A 19,700-nucleotide genomic window follows, 5' to 3' on the forward strand; every position below is an offset into this window, starting at 1 on the left:
AGTACAAAAAGGAACAAAGAATCGCAGCCTAACACCTCAAACTCTCACACAGGTTGAACACATCAAGTCTAACTTTTGGGAAGGATCCTCCGTCTGCAGAAGTAAGATTTTTCTGTCTTGTCTTTCTTTTAATATTTGATGCTTGAGGTCAATTTTGTATGTCTTGCGTGCCACTGCAAGATTTCATTTGCACAAGTTTTCTAGATGCTTTTTCCTCGTTCTTCCACCATTACATTTAGTTGACACAATTTATTAGAAGTTTCAGTACAACGCCCATGAGGCTTAAATTCATGTAGTGACACCTGGTGAAAGTGGACTCCTTGCTGTCCACATAGACTACTTATTACCTTTTAATGGACAAAACACTGCACTTCCTTATTTTACTCACAGCCAGAAATTGCACTTGACTGTTATTATGGAACAGGACTTCCAATTTTTTACACATATATTCACAGTTTACAAATTCACATTTGTTGCTGTCACCTATAGTGAAAAGACTGGTTTTCAATGGCATTGCTGAGAACTATTATTTGAATATACGCAGCCTTAGGTACATACTCCAATGACATCTAATACAAGAGCTGTACGTACTGAATGTAAAGATAACATTCAGTTTTGACAGGGAGGTATACATTGAGCCATTTGTTTATTAATTTATCAGATTAATAATTTATAGGTTTATGATGGTGTACAAACGCATTCCTCAGACACTCCGGTTAGCTATATCCCAATATACTGTGTCCTGCTGAAGTAGATAAATAAGGTATGCAAAATGTTATTAAATATCTCTAGTGTATGGTGCAGTGTAGTTCTACAGCTCTGCAAACTACTCACACACACGCAATAAAAGAGTGTTGAAGCGATACCTCATAGTTGTCTTGGTAAAAGTTGAATTTTCGATACAGCATGAAATGATCTGAATGAAGATAGTGGCTGAGGAAGCTCTTTGCTATCAGGGGCCATTTCAGTGTTTGTTCTATCAGCCCCGTGTGGGTCATACAAAATTCATGAAAATATAAGGAAATGTTCTCACAGTCCATCTAAGGCCGAAAGGAGTGCGAGTCCTTCCTCAAGCAGACGATGAAGCCAGAGAAAGTCTCCCCGCAGTCAAATGATTTTTTTGGAATGTCTTCTCCAGGTTACTCTCTCATGCGTGCAACCGCTGCGGTGTGTTCGCCAGTTGCTATGACGTCAACTCTAAAACAAGCTCCTCCCCCTCACTCATAAGTGACGTGGAGGTCTTCCTCTGTGCCTCCCGCTTTCACTGTCTGCCGTCCTTCTAGTCCTGAAACATTCCTCCCCGAAGGCATCTGGGTCCCTCGGCTGACAATTGCATGGTTGGTTATGAAATATCGAGGCGGAGTAGACTTTCCCCCTGAACCTCAGCGGCAGAACCCGCGGGCGTAGTTGAGATAAATGACAAGGGCGGCACTTTTCCCGCAGGAGCCAACATTTGCTCCTCATTAGGCTGTCGCCGAGAGCCAGAGAGAAAGAGAGATTTTACTTATCTGAAATCAAACCTTTCTCTCTTACCTAATACGCCATTCTCTACATTTTGTTTGGCAGTCATATCTCGTTTTTTTTTCCTTCATACATTTGAGATTTAAATCTGGTTGTAATTCTCATGGTGCTGTTGAGGCCAGATGAGGAGGCCACTCATGGCCAAACTGTTGCAAAACTGTTCTCTCCTTTAAAGTTGAGTTCCACACACCACAAACTGCTCTCTCTTCATCCCTCTCCCAATATCTGTTCCAGCTCTCAGTTTAACTCTTTGCGGAAAAGTATTCAAACATCCCCAAATAGCATCCAATAGCGCGGAACCACTGAAGTTGTACAAAGTGGCCTCAAACTTGCACAAAAGGTGAACAGATGTCAAACTGCCGGCAAGTATGACATCGGTCAGACCTCAGGGTGACTCCCTAGTGAGCATTAAAGACTTGAGCATTAGCTTTAGCTTTTTCTGTCTCGCTTCAACAAGGATTGATAAGAGCTGAACGCGAAGAAGCACAATGTAGAGATGGTCGTGTTTTTGACGCTGAATGTACTGTACTTACAGTATATATTTATGGCCTTTAAAGTGGAAGTCAACACATTTTTTTCAAGAATATGTTTGCAGCAAACACGGCATTCTGATTAATATGCCGTTTGTGGAATATGAGTTAAGCAGCAAAATCCACCCCTTTTTAGCCAACTCATCCAGTCCATTTTGTCACTTCTGTCGACTGAAAATGACATCACAACTGCTCAGGGCTCAGGTAACGACCGATCACGGCTCAGCTTCAGATTGGTCGTTACCAGAGCAGTTGTGATGTCATTTTCAGTCGACAGAAGTGACAAAATGGCCGCCCCCAGAGATGGCTAAAAACGGGTGAATTAACTCTTATTCCGCAATCGCAATATTATTCAGAATGTCTTGTTTCAACTAGTGGGCTTGCATAGAACATATTCTTGAAAAAAATATGTTTGGGTAGACCTCCCCCCCCTTTAAGTGATTTTCATACAAATATTACTGTAATTATGAGTTTTGTAATTACATGTTAGCATAGCGTTAGCATAGTGATGAAAAACACTTATGTCCAATTTTGGCAAATGTTTTCATTTTCACGTTAACGCCATGCCTGTAACACGGAAACACCACGTAAAAATAAGAAAAGTGAAAAAAAAAATGGACATTAGTGTTTTTCATAGGACAGAATTCCGACATATGTACAAATTTAGCTCGCATTGCTGTAGGAATTGAATCCCATCGAAAACTGAGGACCAACCGTCCACGTAAGTTTGAAGTAAGTAAGCAAACTCATCTTCAAAAGGGAAGAAAATCACAATGAATTCATTGATTGGTTGGTTAATTTTCACAAGACAGTAGTTATTCAAGGAAATGCCTTCAAATGTTAAAAAATCTTCTTGCTTACGCCCAGTGTCTTTTCTACCATCAGACTGCATCATGCCGCGCCTATCAATACCCTTTTCGGACCTTGGCTTCTTATGCGCCGTGCTCTGCACGTGGCTGCTGTGCAATGCCCAAAGCGTGTCGGGCACTCCGGCTATCCAGCTACGTCTGGTCGGAGACAAGCGGACCAAACACGAGGGCCGAGTCGAAGTTCTCTACAACGGCGAGTGGGGGACGGTGTGCGACGATGACTTCTCCATCTACGCTGCCCAGGTGGTGTGCAAAGAGCTCGGCTTTGTGGACGCTGAGTCATGGTCACCCTCGGCCAAGTACGGCAGGGGGCATGGTAAGAAAAATCCCTTCACGTGCACTCGATTTAATGTTCTCTAATCAAAACGACGCAGGAGGACACTCGGGAGCCAAGAGCCAGCATGTCGTAGGCTAGGGCTGCATATTTTGTCTTCCATGTCTCATCAGTGAAGCGAAAGTCTGATTCATTGCACTGTTTTCCATATCAGGGAAGCCAAGTGAGACTCGGCAATCAGCGGTGATCATGTGTGTGTGTTGTGTGCGCACGTGTTTTAGGGTGTGGGGGGGAATTCCTGTATTCATGTTAAAAAAAAACAACAAAAAAAAAACACTGATGACATTCCCACCACTGTGGCAGCGGCTGCTGAATGTCAGCTGGCAACCATGGTAAATTGTTTCAAATAACATTCTTGAAGTTACATGTCACGCCGCATGCAAAATATTCAACACGAGCCAAACGAGAGGAGGCCTTATTCTAAACAAGAGCGGTTCCGTATGACGTACTTGTTTACACGTTGGCTCTGCTTTGGGCTAACTGCTTGTAATCGGTCAAGCTTTGTGTATAAAGATGGAGGCCAAAGGTTTTGATGCAAGGCATATGCTTGACAGTTATTTTTGAAATGACTCTGGCTGTTTATTGTGATGTTTCCATATTGACACTTTATTTATTTAACCGTGCCCAAATTAGTTACCTCACTTTTGCCACTGTGTCATCAAATGCTAAGTGGAACGGGTACTTTAATGGCCTTCTTCGCGGCGGTCTTTTTGACAGTAAAACGGTGAATAGTAGGATGGATGCAAGTGTTAGTAATGACATTAAATTAAGTTGTATTCCATTAAGGTTTAAAGGATTGCTCAAGTGTGCAGGGAAGTCACACTAAATAACGAATTTCAATATACAGGTAATGCAAAAATGAATTTCTTTTCAATTTAACACACCACAGAGAACCCTGCCAAATTTTACTGCTATTATTATTAAATTGCTGAGTATATAAAGTAAGGCTTGAAAATGGTGAAAAATCAAGCCGCTGTCTCTGCTCCCAATTGCTGGGGACGTGTCTGCTGAATGTGCCGAAACCTCTCAACGGGGAACTGTCAATCAAACAACTACTGTCGGTGGCGGTAACTCATGCCGGATGCCCAAAATATAAAGAAAAAAAGGAATGCTGGGAAACAGTTCAATGCTTTATAGCCATAGTTCACCACTACATAGTTCATGTATAATCTAATTAGAAAGAATTCTATGATTTCGTTTAACAGGAACTTATTTTTTGGGGGTATTTTCTACTGAAATAAAGAGACAAGAAAGATTACAGATAAGACTTCTGGGAGTTGTGATTTATAGTGCTAATTATGATTACTGATGGAAAAAACTATTGATAGAATCGTTTAAAAAAAAAAATTTGTATTACATAAACATTGGAGGGCTTAGCTACAAAGGTGTGCATGAAAACACCATGCAAGCTGTTTGTACGTTTGCATGGAAACAATTTAGCTGTTATCTTACCGTTGTTGGCGTAGACACAAGGCCATAAAAGCCATTCAGGGGATTTTCCGTTTCCTATAATTATGACTAATGCATCAGGAACCAAAGGAGAAGGAACCAGATGCTTTCAAATAAATGAAGTAAAGAAAGTACACAACCAGTAGCCCTGTCCGAGTGTTATTCTTTTCCCACGTAGAACTGTTTACAAGCTTCTTCGTTGCCAACAACAATACAACATTCATTCGCAACCTCAATGTGTAAAACAAATGGACAGTCTTTGGAAAAGCCATTTAAGGTCCTAAGTTGCTAAACTGCTACTGCACAAAATCCAATTGTTATTCGGATGTTTGTGGGAACAGCATGCACAGTGCAACTTAGGATAGCCATAAAAGCTAACTGCCTCTCTAAATCCAATCCCCATAACACTTGGCAAATCTAATTTAACAGAGTTATACAGGTTTATCACAACTGGCAGCCTTGTTATTGTTTGGGAAAAGTTACACCGACTTGAGTCCAGACTGGGAAACGGACATATTTTGAGACATCTTAAAAAATGTTCCAGGCAGCTACGTGACAGACGTTCTTACATGCAGTCACGTTTTGGGTTAGGATCAGGATGTTTCTCGACATCTTGTTGGCTCAGAATGACCAGCAGTCTGGCGGTTTGCATGGACATAATTGTGTGGTTGATTCAGACGAATCTGCTGCCCCGGCATGATCCATCACTTGTCTCAGCAAGTGTAGTCCGGTGACCAAAAGTGGGGGCCTTTCGGCCGGGCTACGCTGCAGGTCCCCACGACACTAAACAGAATAATTTGCATAGAAAACAAAAGCGTTGGTTGACCTATTTATGGTCATTTTTATTCATATAACCCATCTAATCATTTCTTGGCTTGTCCGCAGGCCGTATCTGGCTGGACAATGTGGACTGCAACGGTAGAGAGAAAAGCCTCGCCGAGTGTCGCTCCAACGGCTTTGGCGTGACCGACTGCAAACATTCAGAAGATGTCGGGGTGGCGTGCTCTAAACAGCGCATTCCAGGCTTCAAGTTTATCCGGACTCGGGCCAACAGCGAGGAGGTAGGATCAACACATACTGCATAAATACCGTTTCTGCTGCGGATGTAGCCTAGCTTAAATGGATCCATCAAGCTCTTTAAGGCTTTTGATGGACAGGTCAGGATCATATGTACGACATAACCGGTTGTTTTTGAGTTAGAATAATACGCGTAATGTCCAAATGTGTGAATATGCAATGAGAAAATATTGCTGCGAGAAAACCCGGAGTCATCTTGCACGTGCGGGTCGGTAATGGCTTTGTCAGGCTTGTAGCCTGCCCACACTCTTCTCCTCTCACCCCCGCTTGGAGATATTGGAAAGGCTTCCCACCCCGTGAGCAGGGGAAGCTCATCATGTCTGGCCGCCGTCAACACCTCCATACCAGATGGAAAAGTCAATGTAGGCGTGATCAAAGACAGGGAGGAAAGCAAAGCAAATGTCTGGAACGCCTCTGACGCAGGGGGTTCCCATTTGAGCCAGACTCACGGGGATGAAGCAACACTTGTTTTATTGGAAGGTGGTCAATGATCTAACAGTTTGTCATGGCACTCGTGCCAGACTCGATGTAAAGGAGGAGAATGAAATGCCTGTCAAGAACCGCAGCTGCAATTCTTCGGTTAAAAGAAGCAAATCTGTGTGTATCCGGTTGGAAGGGACATTTTAACCCATTCGCTGCCATCGACGAATTTATTCGTCTTTTACAGTCCAGCCATTCAATCCCAGGAACTTTTTTCAAACGTTAGGGTAAAAGAGGGTCTGAAAATGTCTGGCAGCGAATGAGGCTTACTAATGGCTCTAATTACCAAATTTTTACAGGAGGGGTATTTACATAGCAACCTCTGGTTCCTTATTTGTTGTGTGTTTACAGTTCCAGGGGTGTTGCTGCCGTTTAGTCCCCCACCCTGTAAATATTTCCTCAGTCTGGGTGAGGCCTTTCAAGTGGAAGGAGAAAGGAATGGGCCGAGTGTGGCCGGTGCAGCTGTACCTTTTTGACCGTGCCGGAGCACAGGCAGTCGCGTTCCTACAGTGTGTTTATTCACTGCATGAATTGGCGTTTTGTGCTCAGTCGGGAAAGGGGACGCGACGCGCGTACATTCAAGTTAAAACGGAGGTCAACACTATTAGGGAGGGATACAGAAGAACTGATCACGCGATCAGGTGCATATACGGTCGGCAAAGTAAAGGGATCCGGTACAAGAGCTGTTTGGAAAAAAAAAAAAATATATGCTTTGTTCTGATTGACACGGTTAGAAAGTTGTTCATGCTCGTGTGGCTAATTGGAGTGGGCAAAATATTAGAAGACTTCAAATAAGATGCAGTACGGTTCTGATACTGCAAACAATAACCATAATAATATGCATTTTGTTAAATGATTGCTTTCTGAAGACTGGCAGAGCTACAGGGGGGGCCTCAGGGGAACTGGCCCACCCTGAACTATGCTTGGACCCCCGAGGTGCCAGGACAGTTCATTGACTTTTGGATAGTTTCCGATTTTTTTCCAGGATTTTTTCTCCCCACATTTCCCCCGTCCCCCATAGGGAACATATAATGAATGACTATCAGCGTTTTTGAAAAATTTTGGGGGTTTGAAACAAAAAACGAAACAAATAAAACGTTTTGTGGACTCCCTGAGATATCTTGGAGAATTTCTTGCAAAGTCAGTCTGACAGGCAATGCTGAGCAACAGGCAATGCTGAGCAACCACGGCCAATGATTTTGACAAGCAGCACGACAATGTGCTTGATAGCTAGTTACACATCGTTTAGCTCCTCCAGATGTTGGAGATTAGAACAGAGGAACCAAAGTCATGTTTGCTCGTCCAAGTGGTACTAATGGCACGGCTGCACTATTAATCACATCATTGTCGCCCTTAAACTCCTCGGGATGTGTCATTTGAGGAAAATGAGATAAGAGTTATTCTTTACTCGTGTTGCTCTCCAGAAAGTTGGCGTAACGTATTGCTCCCTGCCTGCCAATAACTTATTTTAACTGTGGCTCATGAATAGTGTTCCTCACAAAGTATAAAAACAGAAGTCCTTTCCACATCCGATGAGCTCATCCTCTGATAAGCTAGAGTCTGGTTGAGAGAAATAAACATCCAGAGTGGTTTGCAGTTTCCCACCACCGTTTCACCGTTTGCGTTTAGTCCAACCAAACACACACCCAGCAGCTAACACAAAACGCAAATCCGAAGCCGGCTGAAAATGACAGAAAGTCGCATTAAAAGACCTGTGCTAAAGAGGTGAAAGGTTGCATGCCTGCATCAGCTGCAATGGTGTCCGCTTTCAAGAATTCTCAACCCTCGCATTCTCTCCCATTAAAAAAAAGAAGAAAAAAAAAAAAAAAACAAAAAAAACCATGAAATCTGAGTCAAAGCTCAACTTGTGTCCAACAAGCCCCGATGTACGTGTGAGGCTTTTAAGGAGGAACGGACCCAAGGGGAGAAAAGGTTGTTTCATGCCAAATTCCTTTCTTATGGATTGAAATATAGACAGAACCAGCACATGTTCAACAGATGTTTCCCATCGTGGCCTTAACTATTACGCAATTCAAACTCCGGTTTCCTGTCATGCATACATGCACTTTATGATTTGTTTAAGCACTAATAGCCTCAAAGGTGTTTATGAACCTCAGAGAAATATTATTATGCAGTAAACATAAAACAGTCACGTTATACACGGGGATTTACACAAGCCATAATTGTGGGCTGTAAATGCTGCAGAGCTGGATTTGAATTGAAAACAAAAAGGAGACAAATCCTTGAAAAAGAGCAATACTGCAATAAATTATGATTGTTTTTTCAATATTCCTTTTTTTTTTTTTTCATGAGTTAGTATATGCAGGAGCTCCAGATGACTTCAGAGCTTGGCCCTAAAGTGGATATCAACACAAATATTTTTTTTTTCAATAATATGTAAGAGCCCCTATAGTTGAAAAGGGGCATTCTGATAAATATCGCGTTTGTGGAATAAGTGTTAATCCACTCGTTTTCAGACATTTTGTCTTCTGTCGACTGAAAATGACATCACAACTGCTCACAACGCCCAATCACGGCTCAGATTCAGAATACAGGTCAGCCGTGATCGGTCGTTGTGAGCAGTTGTGATGTCATTTTCAGTCGACAGAAGACAAAATGGCCGCCCCTAGAGATGGCTAAAAACGAGTGCATTTTGCTGCTTAACTTGTATTCCACAAACGCAAAATCAATCAGAATGCCGTGTTGCAACTAGTGGGCCTGCTGGGAACATATTCTTGAAAAAAAATACGTTTGGGTTGACCCTTTTAAACATTTCAAATAAAATGTATTGGCTATTGTAAACTGAGTTATATCATCTGCTGTTATGCAAGTGATATGGTGGAGCACGCACGCACACGCGCACGCACGCACACAAGCATATATAAACACCAGTCCAAGCAAAGGAGGCAGTAATCCGGGCGGTACGGTTGTGAAAGTCATCGCAAAGAGCTTTTCGGCTACACCGCGGCATGATAATGATTCACATTCACCATATTTAAGCAAGGTAGGCTAGTGAGTAAGCGATGGCACAGGCAGGCGGGCAGGGTAGGTGTTTGTGTGTGTGTGTGTGTGTGGGGCGGGGGGGTCGGCGATCGGATGTCACGTGCAGATAAACGTGAGGTTTGGTCTGCAGGCTGATGAAAAAAAAAAAAAAAAAAAAGTGGAAGAAATGCACAGTAGTGGAAGTATTAGTGAGACGCTGGTCTAGCCAGCGTCATGTTCACACATGTTCTTGCCGGGCAGTGGGGGGTCAGTGCGGAGAGTTGAAATAACAAGTCTGCTCTACACTTTGGAAACATTTCGGTCATGGCTTCACAGAGCGACACAAGGCTGGCTGGCACTCGAAAAAAAAGCACGTGGCCAAAGTCAACTGGCAATGCATTTGAGGAGAAAAGAAGTATTTTGGGAATGAATGATTCACAACCACAGTCAGCGATTTATAAAGACGACGACTGATGCTGGTGATAGCGTCGCAACGCAGTGATGATTTTTGCACTGATTACTGCATCTCGTGGTCAAAGATATTGAGGCTAATTTGTTTTTTTTTTCTGAAAAATAATTCTTAAAGGGAAGACTCCGCATTAACTGTATCTGCTTGGATGCTGAGTCGGCAATATAACTTTCCACAAGATCATGCGGGACATCAGTGCCATTGCCTTTGCGTGGAATATGCTAATCCCAAACCTGTGGATGTGCATCAAGTATGTCAATACTGCAAATGTATCATTTTGTGTTTCATTGCGCAATCATTTTGTCTATATTATCTGAAAACGAATTTAGGTGCGGGCTGAAAGAATTTTAATCAAAGCTGTGAATGGAAAGCACAGAACTACTGAATGCCTTCTAGGGGTGGTGAGCATTATAATGATGACATCAGTTTTTCGGTGGATGCATGTCATAACATTTCTGTCCATGAACTCATCTTTGAGCGTATTCGCCGCTTTTAGATGTAAGCAGGGCCGGAGTGGAAAACCCGCAAGTCATAATATGTTTGGACGCATAATAGCATTAGTGTGAATGCTTGTCTCAGCATTCATAGTGAACATGAGATATGTGGAGATTTGGGCTTCTTCCAAACAGGATTAGGATGAGTTTATGTCTGCTGGTCTGCTCTTTTTTTTTTTTTTTTTTTAGGGAGGGGGGGGGGTCTGAACTGGATCCAACTGTGGGTATCTGTCCTCCTCACTTCCCCTCTCTACACGCAAGCTACAAAACAACCAGTTTCCTGCCTCCTGAGCCAAAAGGAACACCGGAAGCACCCGTCTGAACCTCAGACTTGCACGTTTTGACCCAAATTTTAGCCCTCACTCCTAGCACCAATGCACTCGTAGATTCTCATTATGTAGTAAAGCATCCATTGAAACTAGGCAATTTGATTCTCCTTATCAATCATTGGGAAAAGTGTCTGTTTGACACCAAGAGGTGATTTGGAGTCTCGAATAAAGCCAACATGCAAGCTTTTGGAGTGTCAGAGTAAACCGGAGTAGTCAGAGAACATCCATGAAAGTATGTGAGCTGAGATTCGGATCTAGAAGAATCTTGACTGCGAGGTCGACGTGTCAACCACTGCACTGTGCGGCAGCCAGAAAACCAATTCGACCAAAATTAGATGCGGTGCCAATGAAGTCGACGCGAAGTGAGCCTTGCTTTTAATACAACCCTCTCGAGGCAATTTTTAGCTCCATTATTCCACATGAATGGCATTACGCTTAACCATCGAAAAACTAAACGCCCATCCCAAATGAAAACGCCCCAGCAAGTGAGGGGCTTTACATTGATAACCTCCTCTCTGTGCTCGCGTTGTCTTCGCTTTGGCCCCGACTTGGGATGGAAAACCGTACGTCACGCCGTGGTCAGCAGGAAAGCCCTGATGAAAGAACGGTTTCTCCCACTCAAACCGCAGCAGTCAGGAAGGTCGAGGTCACAGTCTGACTTAATTGGCCCCTCCTACTCCCCATTGGCTATGGGGTTGCAGAACATTCTCAGAGGTTGACGCCATGTCAGGAAACCACCATGTGGCCAAACGTTTTATACTTCTGGGAGACATGCCTGGATGTCGGGGGTTTGCTAACGCTAAAGTGGCTCATATTTAGTAAGGTCAGCATTTCGCAGGAGTAGCTGAAAAGCTGAAGCCACTATTTGGCTTAACCTCACCTAGACACCCCCACTGCAGCCCCTTGGCTCAAGGAAGGAAATGAACAATGGCAGGGTGATTAGGCTGTTGTATTTTCTAATAGGGTCAGAAGTCAAAGGTTGTAGCTTGATTCCGAGGGGCTCAGTCAGGACACGTGGGTACTCATCCTACCAACAAGGCTCTGCAGCTCTTTTTGTTTGCTCAGAGACCACCCACAGATACTTTCTTAAGCTGAACCCCGACAGCTACTCATCCCACAGCAGTTACTTCTGTCCTCTCCCAGTCAATCTGGATCAACTGCGGTATGTCCGTAGTCTTTAAAACAACCTGTGCTAAATGCCGGACTAGGGCCGGGTGTAATAATTGGGCAATCCACTAATTGATCATTAGGAAATCATCAACTGTGTGAAATTGGTTGTCGATTAATCATGACATGAAGGAATTAAGGATAAATGGAGTGCACTATTGCGCTGTTGATTTTGGTGGTGAAAACGCGGGCAGTGTAAGTTGATTAAATACAAAAAGTTCTTTTCTTTTTTTTTTTGGCTAGCAACATTTTGAAGCAATGCATATTGTACATGAAATCCAACAAACTTGAAGAGGCAGTGGCACGCCATTATAATTATAGCGTTTCATTTGCCACAAACTATTTTCTAATTCCTTTTCCAACAATTTATTACTTTGCTTCATTTACATGGGAACATGCTCAGAGCTTAATTTCAGGGAGCGAGAGAGCGCACTGGGGGAGTGCCTGAAAGGGAAGTCTACCCAAACATATTTTGTTCAAGAATATGTTTTATGCAGGCCTATGGGTTGAAACGAGGCATTCTGATAAATATTACATTTGTGGAATAAGAGGTAATTCACACGTTTTTAGCCATCTCTGGGGGCGGCCATTTTGTCACTTTTGTCGACTGAAAATGACATCACAGTTGCTCAGGGCTCAGGTAACGACCAATCACGGCGCACCTGTTTTCTGAAGCTGAGCCTTGATTGGTTGTTACCTGAGCCCTGAGCATCTGTGATGTCATTTTCAGTCGACAGAAGTGACAAAATGGCCGCCCCCAGAGATGGCTAAAAACGGCTGGATTCACTCTTATTCCACAAACGCAATATTTATCAGAATGCACCTCATGGGCCTGCACAAAACATATTGTTGAACAAAATATGTTTGAGTTGACTTTGTCTTTAATCAACCCAAACAAATCATTAGAAATTTATACAAATATCCCAGCCGCTCTATATAGGAAAATTCTCTGCAGAATTTAACATGATTGAATTGCAACACTTGCTATTATTAGAAATATCTGTGCCTAATGTGACATCCTTTCGTTCATCAGGGCTTGCCGGTGAGTGTGGAGGATGTGCGAATAAGGGCCACATATTCTCACAGAAAAAGGACACCCATCACCGAGGGCTTTTTGGAGGTGAAAGACGGAGGGAAATGGAAGCAGATCTGCAACGCAGACTGGACGGAGATGAACAGCAGGGTCATCTGTGGCATGTACGGCTTCCCTGCGGACAAGCGCTTCAACAACAAGCCCTACAAGTAAGTCTTGATGAGCCAACGTGAATATATTTAGATCTTCTTGGGCCTTACAGCATAGAACAGCTGCACCACAGAAAACTGATTTGAATGTATCTTGCATAGCCACTTTGTTTTCTGGCAGCGGCCACTTAACTATTTAATGGCTTTCCTCACTGAGATGAAGCAGACTCAAGTCTGGAGATTGTTGACAGAAAGCCAAAAAGAAAATCTGGCGAGTAGAGGCTGGACTGAGAGGGGAAAGGTTGCGCAATGCTCTGTGAAAAAGTGTCTGGCTCTGTGCTGCATCTTATTGTTGCTCCCTTTGAGCATGAGTGAGACCATGCTGGCATTCTGAAACATCCAAACAAATGCTGGCAGTACTCTGGACTGACTCACAAATAAGTGACCATTTCCTGACAGGCGTGTCTAATTATTTTCTATTTTACAAAATAAGTTAAAAGTGACAATGACATATTTCTTTGTTTTTTTACACGGCCTTAAATAGAAATGGTTATTATAATTATCATTGGTTTTACTCAATGTATTTACCGTAACTCACTCACTGCCAATGAAAAATGTATTTGTCTTTTCACAGTCTAGCCATTCAATCCCAGGAATTTATTTATATTTCTTTTAAAATTTTTTCAAATGTTAGGGTAAAAGAGGGTCTGAAAATGTCTGGCACTGAATGAGTTAATAATGTAACTGATCATAAATTAACCATGCATGCAATTTTAGATACTATATCTGAGTCACAATTTTCTACAACTTTAACTGCACTACATTGAATTTGAGAGGAGCTAATGTCAAAAATTCCATTTAATTTTTAAGGGAGAAAAACCAAAGCAGCAACACTCCAATGTTTGTTTTCATATACCGGTACTGTATCTGTTGTTGCAGTAGAGGCTTTTGATCTCAAAATATGTGACAAAAACTGCCCATTTTCCGCACATTCCACCAACTCAAAGGCACATTCCGTGAACAACATTCTGCTGAAAGCTAAAATAGTACTTCGAGGTTAGCCGCAGTTGTTTTCCTTCTAGTTGATGGCTTCCTTTTGACCATGGGGTTATGGAAATGTTAAAATGTTCTCACAACAAAACTGTGTATCTTCTCACTAGCTTGAACAGGTCACTGTTGTCAGACCAGTGTCCTATTCAGAATTAGAATTACTTCACTTTAGATTTTTTTTTGGAACCTATAATCCATTACTTGCTGAAAAATTGCTGTTTCTATACTCAGGACAAAGCCTTGTCTAATCTAAACGGAATGCATTAAGATCATTACTCAATCGACCTAGATGGACCAGTGCAAGTAAAATGTTTGTAGGTGAATGGGTCAATACTCAGAAATCTGATGTAGTAATGTATCTGCCGGCTAAATGATTCAAATAATGAGATTATTGCTCAGTTAGCACTTCAATGTGAATTATTTATTGCTTCCACCCCTCAGGTTGCTGGCTAAGCGGCGCAAGAAGAACTACTGGGGTTTCTCCATCAACTGCACTGGCAACGAGGCCGACCTGTCGGATTGCAAACTGGGCAGTGAAATCGAGCTGAAGGGCAACGACACTTGTGAGCAGGGCATGCCTGTAGTGGTCAGCTGCGTTCCTGGACGAACCTTTGCGCCCAGCCTCAGCACAGGCTACAGAAAGGCGTACAGAGTGGAGGTAAACTTTGAAAAAAAAAAAAAAAAAAAAGTCGTCTAAATTCACATCATTTTGAGTCTGAGCCCAAAGTGAAATTGTTCCATTCTAATGAACCACCATAGCAACCCCTGGTGCGACTAAAAGGCGGAGCCATGATAGGGGAGGGTCGCGTGGAGGTGTTGAAGAACGGCGAGTGGGGCACGGTGTGTGAGGACAACTGGAACATCCAAGCTGCCACCGTGGTTTGCCGGGAATTGGGCTTCGGCAGCGCCAAAGAGGCCTTGACCGGTGCCAGTATGGGACAAGGTACACCCAAGCACACCCATGGCCCAAAAAATATCAATAAAATGGCCTTACAAATCTAAATATCACCACTCAGGTGGTAGCGTCAGGTGGCAACCTCCTATGTCCAAATATGGTAACAAAAAAAAAACAAACAAAAAATCGCCATTGTTCAGTCCCCATGTCTTTTTATTTTATTTATTTTTATTATTTTTTTTTTTACAAATTATTGATTAATCTACAATGTTGAAAATGGCTTGCTGTCCTTGACGATGCAATTGTAATGGCTCAACAAATGTTTTTTTGGGGGGGTACTGTCTGATTAGAAAATCAAAATGTTTCAGGCAATATTCAATAAACTCAATCCGATACGTTAGTGATTCCAACCATTGTGTCATGACAGATAATCACGTGTAAGGCAGGATCCACTCTCACTGAAGTGGTTTAGAAAATTATTCACTTACTACAACTAATATATTTTAGCGACATATAGTGAAATGAATGAAAAGATGAACTATTAGAGTAGGCCCAAACGGAAGTGGACTGTCACAATGAAGAGTAGCAATACCTTCCCTAATCCTCTCCTGCACGTCTAGAACTTCTTGAGGCTCCAACCCCACACAACAAAAATGTGACAAAATGCATACGAGTTCCACCGTACCTGAGTCCAGTTGTGAAAATGAAACTTTTGGACAAAACCCTAAAATCTCCACCTGCTGTTTTTATGAAATCTCAAGTCAGTCTAGACCTGAAGTCAGCATAAGAGGCCAACAGAAGGACTGTATGGACAATACATTATTGTGCTCCAGAACCCGAAACGCAATATACTACTGTCAAGGAATCACATTTGCTGAAGCAGTTAGTCATCCACATGTTCTCAGAGTGAATGGCGAGTAGATTTGAGTACAAAATGTTCCAGCAAAGAAAAGCAGCTGTTCTGCGATCCAGAGGAGGAATTCTATCTGGACATTGCACAAGTTTTTTTTCACGGGCTGAGCTCTGGTTGCAAAAGGGTACCACACACAGACTGGAAATAGATGATGATGATTTGTCGTTTTGGGGAATTCGTAACTAAAAAAAAAAAACAACAAGTCTTCTGCTCTGCAGATCTTCCAAATGCAACCAACCATAACAATTTCATTTGGAATAGCGACCATCTGTCCTTTTATACAAATTTCCACAAATATAATTGATAACACTTTCAGAAATAATCATTAAAATATTCACATGGTCTCCGGGTAGATGTAATAATATGACCTGAAAATAACATCTTCCAAATGACTATTGTGATACTTTCTCTTGTATGAGAAGAGAATATTTGTCACCTACTTTCGTGGTCGATAATGGCGGACCAGCCAGGACACCTTCCTTGTTCAGAGTTGTCTGCAGGCCTTGCTTTTCTACATGCTAAAAATGATAAGATACGCAATTTTGTTATACCTCTGATTCATTTTATTTGTTAGTGGGTGCTTGAAAGCACAAATAGAAGACGTTTGTTTGATAGTGTTGCTTTAATAGCAGACTAAATTTTCAGAAATCTCAAATGTAATATGTAATCATGCGACAGACAGGCTGGAGGGAATTTAATGAGTACGTGCTGCAGTTTCAGCCTCAGAGTTCTGCTCGTTGTTGATTTATTTCCTCCGGTGGCGAGCACATTTCTGGCCGCCTCTTCAGAGCGCACATCACCAAGGAAATTCCTCCTAAGTCACATGGGAAGAAAGCCAGCAAGCTGGGAGTACTCGCTCATGCTCTTGTGGAATACGCGTTTCAGTGAAATTCCTTTTTTTCGACTTGAAAATCAGAATGTTGTTTACCGTCATCCATTTTGCTCTTGAAACTACGGAGTTACAAAGAAGTCCAACATCTGTTTTTGTCTTGACTCGAACAAAACAGTCAGTCATGCGCGGCTGCTGCTGTTTAATTGTTGGACGTTTCTGTAGGATTTTGTGTAAACAAAAGATCGGGTTTCTTCTTTCCATTAATGCCATTATAATTGTAACTGTGAATATTTCCCATTCTGGACATGAATAAGAATGTTCTTCACGTGGTTGCCTTTGTAGGCATTGGGCCAGTGCACATGAACGAGGTGGAGTGTTCTGGTTTTGAGAAATCTCTGACGGAGTGTCACTTCAATCGGGATGCTCTGGGCTGCAGCCACGAGGAAGATGTCGCGGTCAAGTGTAACGTTCCTGCTATGGGCTTCCAGAACAGAGTGAGTGGCTTCTCCCACCGTGGTAATGACAACATTTGAGATTTTGGCAGTTATCTTTATTTCATTTTCACATTTGCACCGAGTCTGTATTTTTTTTTTCTTTTACTTAAATGTCTCTTTACGTTTACTTAAAGGGGAAGTCAACCCAAACATATTTTTTTCCAGAATATGTTCCATGTAGGCCCACTAGTCTAAACACGGCATTCTCATTAATATTGCGTTTGTAGGATATGAGAAATCCACACGGTTTTGGCTAGCTCAGGGGGCGGCCATTTTGTCAATTCTGTCAACTGAAGATGACATCGAAGTTGCTCAGGGCTCAGATAACGACCAATCATGGCTCGGCTTCAGAAAATGAGCCGTGATTGGTCGTTATCTGAGCCCTGAGCAGTTGTGATGTCATGTTCAGTCGACAGCAAGTGACAAAATGTCCGCTCCCTGACATGGCTAAAATGGGTGAATTTTGCTTCTTAACTTATATTCCACAGACGCAATATTAATCAGAATGCCGTATTTGAAGTCATGGGCCTGCGTAGAACATGTTTGGGTTGACAACGTGTGAGAATGTTTGTCACCTCTGGACACATGTATCTGTTTGTCCTCATCACAGCTTCGGTTGTCCGGCGGACGTAATCCCTACGAGGGCCGTGTGGAGGTTCTTACGGACAGGAACGGCTCTCTGGTGTGGGGGGCAGTGTGCAGTGAGAGTTGGGGGACCATGGAGGCCATGGTGGTGTGCAGACAGCTGGGCTTGGGATTTGCCAGTCACGCCTTCCAGGTAGCACTTGCTTCCACTCCAAATCATTCTTGACTTATATTATGGGTTTGCAGACTCCCTTTCACTCCAAACATGACTTTTCAATTCGGCTTTTACAAAGCAACAGCAACCTCTACTGACACAACCCTGGGAGGGAACAATTCATTTTCTCACCCAGATGTTAATACTTGAAGCTATTTCGGTTAGAGTGTGACTCATTCATTCAGTACATGTACCCAAACGAAAGAGAGCCAATATGAGAGCTGTGCCAAACATTCTGCCTTTACAAAGCTAATATTGCTCATATTGTGACAGACAGTCAAGAGCTATTCATTTAACATCATTTCAATTATGGTGCTTGTAGTTTGCACAGCTGTTAGAAGTGCACTGCATGGCTGCATCAGACTTTGAACTAAACAAGGTAAGTGCAATATTAAAACCAGCTCACACCAGCAACCTGAGCTTTGTTGATTCCTGGGGGCAAAACAAAGACACGGCGGAGCCATGTGAGCAACAACTAATGTAGGCAACCGTCAGGTACACTAATCTAGTGAAAACCAGCCTAAACAAATATACAGGAATTAGAATGCCGCGCTCTAAGCTTGAACCACTGAATAAGCATTTGTTGTTCCTTTATTCTTTCGTATGTTAGCAGGCCAATTCTGGGTTGAGGGAGGGAGCGTACCATTTTATGCATGAATGGGTCACGCTAGTCACAAAGCTAATAGAAATGTAATGATAATGCAAATGAGAAATCCACCGGTTTTAGCTAGCTTAGGTGGCGGCCATTTTGTCAATTCTGTCGACTGAAGATAACATCGAAGTTGTTCAGGGCTCAGATAACGACCAATCGTGGCTCAGCTTCAGAAAACAGGTGAGCCGTGATTGGTCGTTATCTGAGCCCTTAGCATCTGTGATGTCATTTTCAGTCGACAGCAAGTGACAAAATGGCCGCCCCCGGAGATGGCTAAAATGGGTGAATTTTGCTTCTTAACTTATATTCCACAAACGCAATATTGATCAAAATGCCGTATTTGAAGTCATGGGCCTGCGTGGAACATATTCTGGAAAAAATTGCTAACAAACAACACTTCTAAATAATGTAAGCTTGACTCAGCTTGATAAACAAGGCAACATATTGCCATCAAAGCCACGCCACTTGCCTAATGGTGCTAATGATGCTCAATTTTGGCTGTCTGGACTTTAAATGCTACAGCATGCACACGCCGTTAACAGATGGAACAAATGACACCAAAGTACCGCTGAGATGCTATACAGCACGCCTGTCCTATTCCTTAACTCACGTGCAAAATGACATTTCTTTTCCATCAGACTTTCTGCGTCGTAAATCCTCCACATCAGTCATGTCGGAAAGTTTGACTTTTAGAAGGCACTTTCCATGTGGTGGAGGAAAGAGGCTGAGTCAGCACTTTGGGGACAACGGATCCCCGTCTTGCCGTGTCGCTTACTTTGCGATTAGCTTCGCCTCATGGCAGAACATTTATCAGTGAGATAATGGTAAGGGTTATAATTTCCACACGTGACTCATTTGGGAAAAAAAAAATATGTCTGGCCAGGTGAGTCAGGCTTTATTGTGTAGTATGTCGCCATTTACAAATAAATACTTAAAGATCTGTGCTTATTTGAAGCGCAGAAGCGAGATGATTTCTGCACTTAAAGCTTCTGCATAGCAGGGATCACGGACAGTGTCGGCCCAAGACTTTATGGGGCCAAAGCACAATTTATTTTTGGGGTTACACTTGTATATATGATTTGGATGTTTGTGTCACATCTTTTATTTTGTTAATATGTGTAATGCTTTTTTGGGTGACCTCCAAGAGGCCTGAGGTCTTCAAGCAGCCGCTTAGTTCACTTA

General features: G+C 42.6%; 1 protein-coding gene across 1 annotated transcript in view; it reads left to right on the plus strand.

Annotated features, from left to right (window-relative positions):
• The window catches only part of LOC147142410 (lysyl oxidase homolog 2A-like), a 23,460-nt gene continuing 3,760 nt past the window's right edge, over nt 1-19,700 (plus strand). The window contains exons 1-8 of the mRNA XM_086041026.1: nt 1-101; nt 2,937-3,236; nt 5,589-5,764; nt 12,735-12,943; nt 14,375-14,591; nt 14,693-14,876; nt 16,916-17,067; nt 17,678-17,845. Of these exons, the coding sequence (XP_085897152.1) occupies nt 2,945-3,236; nt 5,589-5,764; nt 12,735-12,943; nt 14,375-14,591; nt 14,693-14,876; nt 16,916-17,067; nt 17,678-17,845 (1,398 nt within the window). The 5' untranslated portion in view covers nt 1-101; nt 2,937-2,944. The remainder of the gene's footprint in view (nt 102-2,936; nt 3,237-5,588; nt 5,765-12,734; nt 12,944-14,374; nt 14,592-14,692; nt 14,877-16,915; nt 17,068-17,677; nt 17,846-19,700) is intronic.

Source organism: Filicampus tigris, chromosome 9 (genome assembly GCF_054856515.1).
Source record: "Filicampus tigris isolate MCC_2025a chromosome 9, RoL_Ftig_1.0, whole genome shotgun sequence".
Lineage (NCBI taxonomy): Eukaryota > Metazoa > Chordata > Actinopteri > Syngnathiformes > Syngnathidae > Filicampus > Filicampus tigris.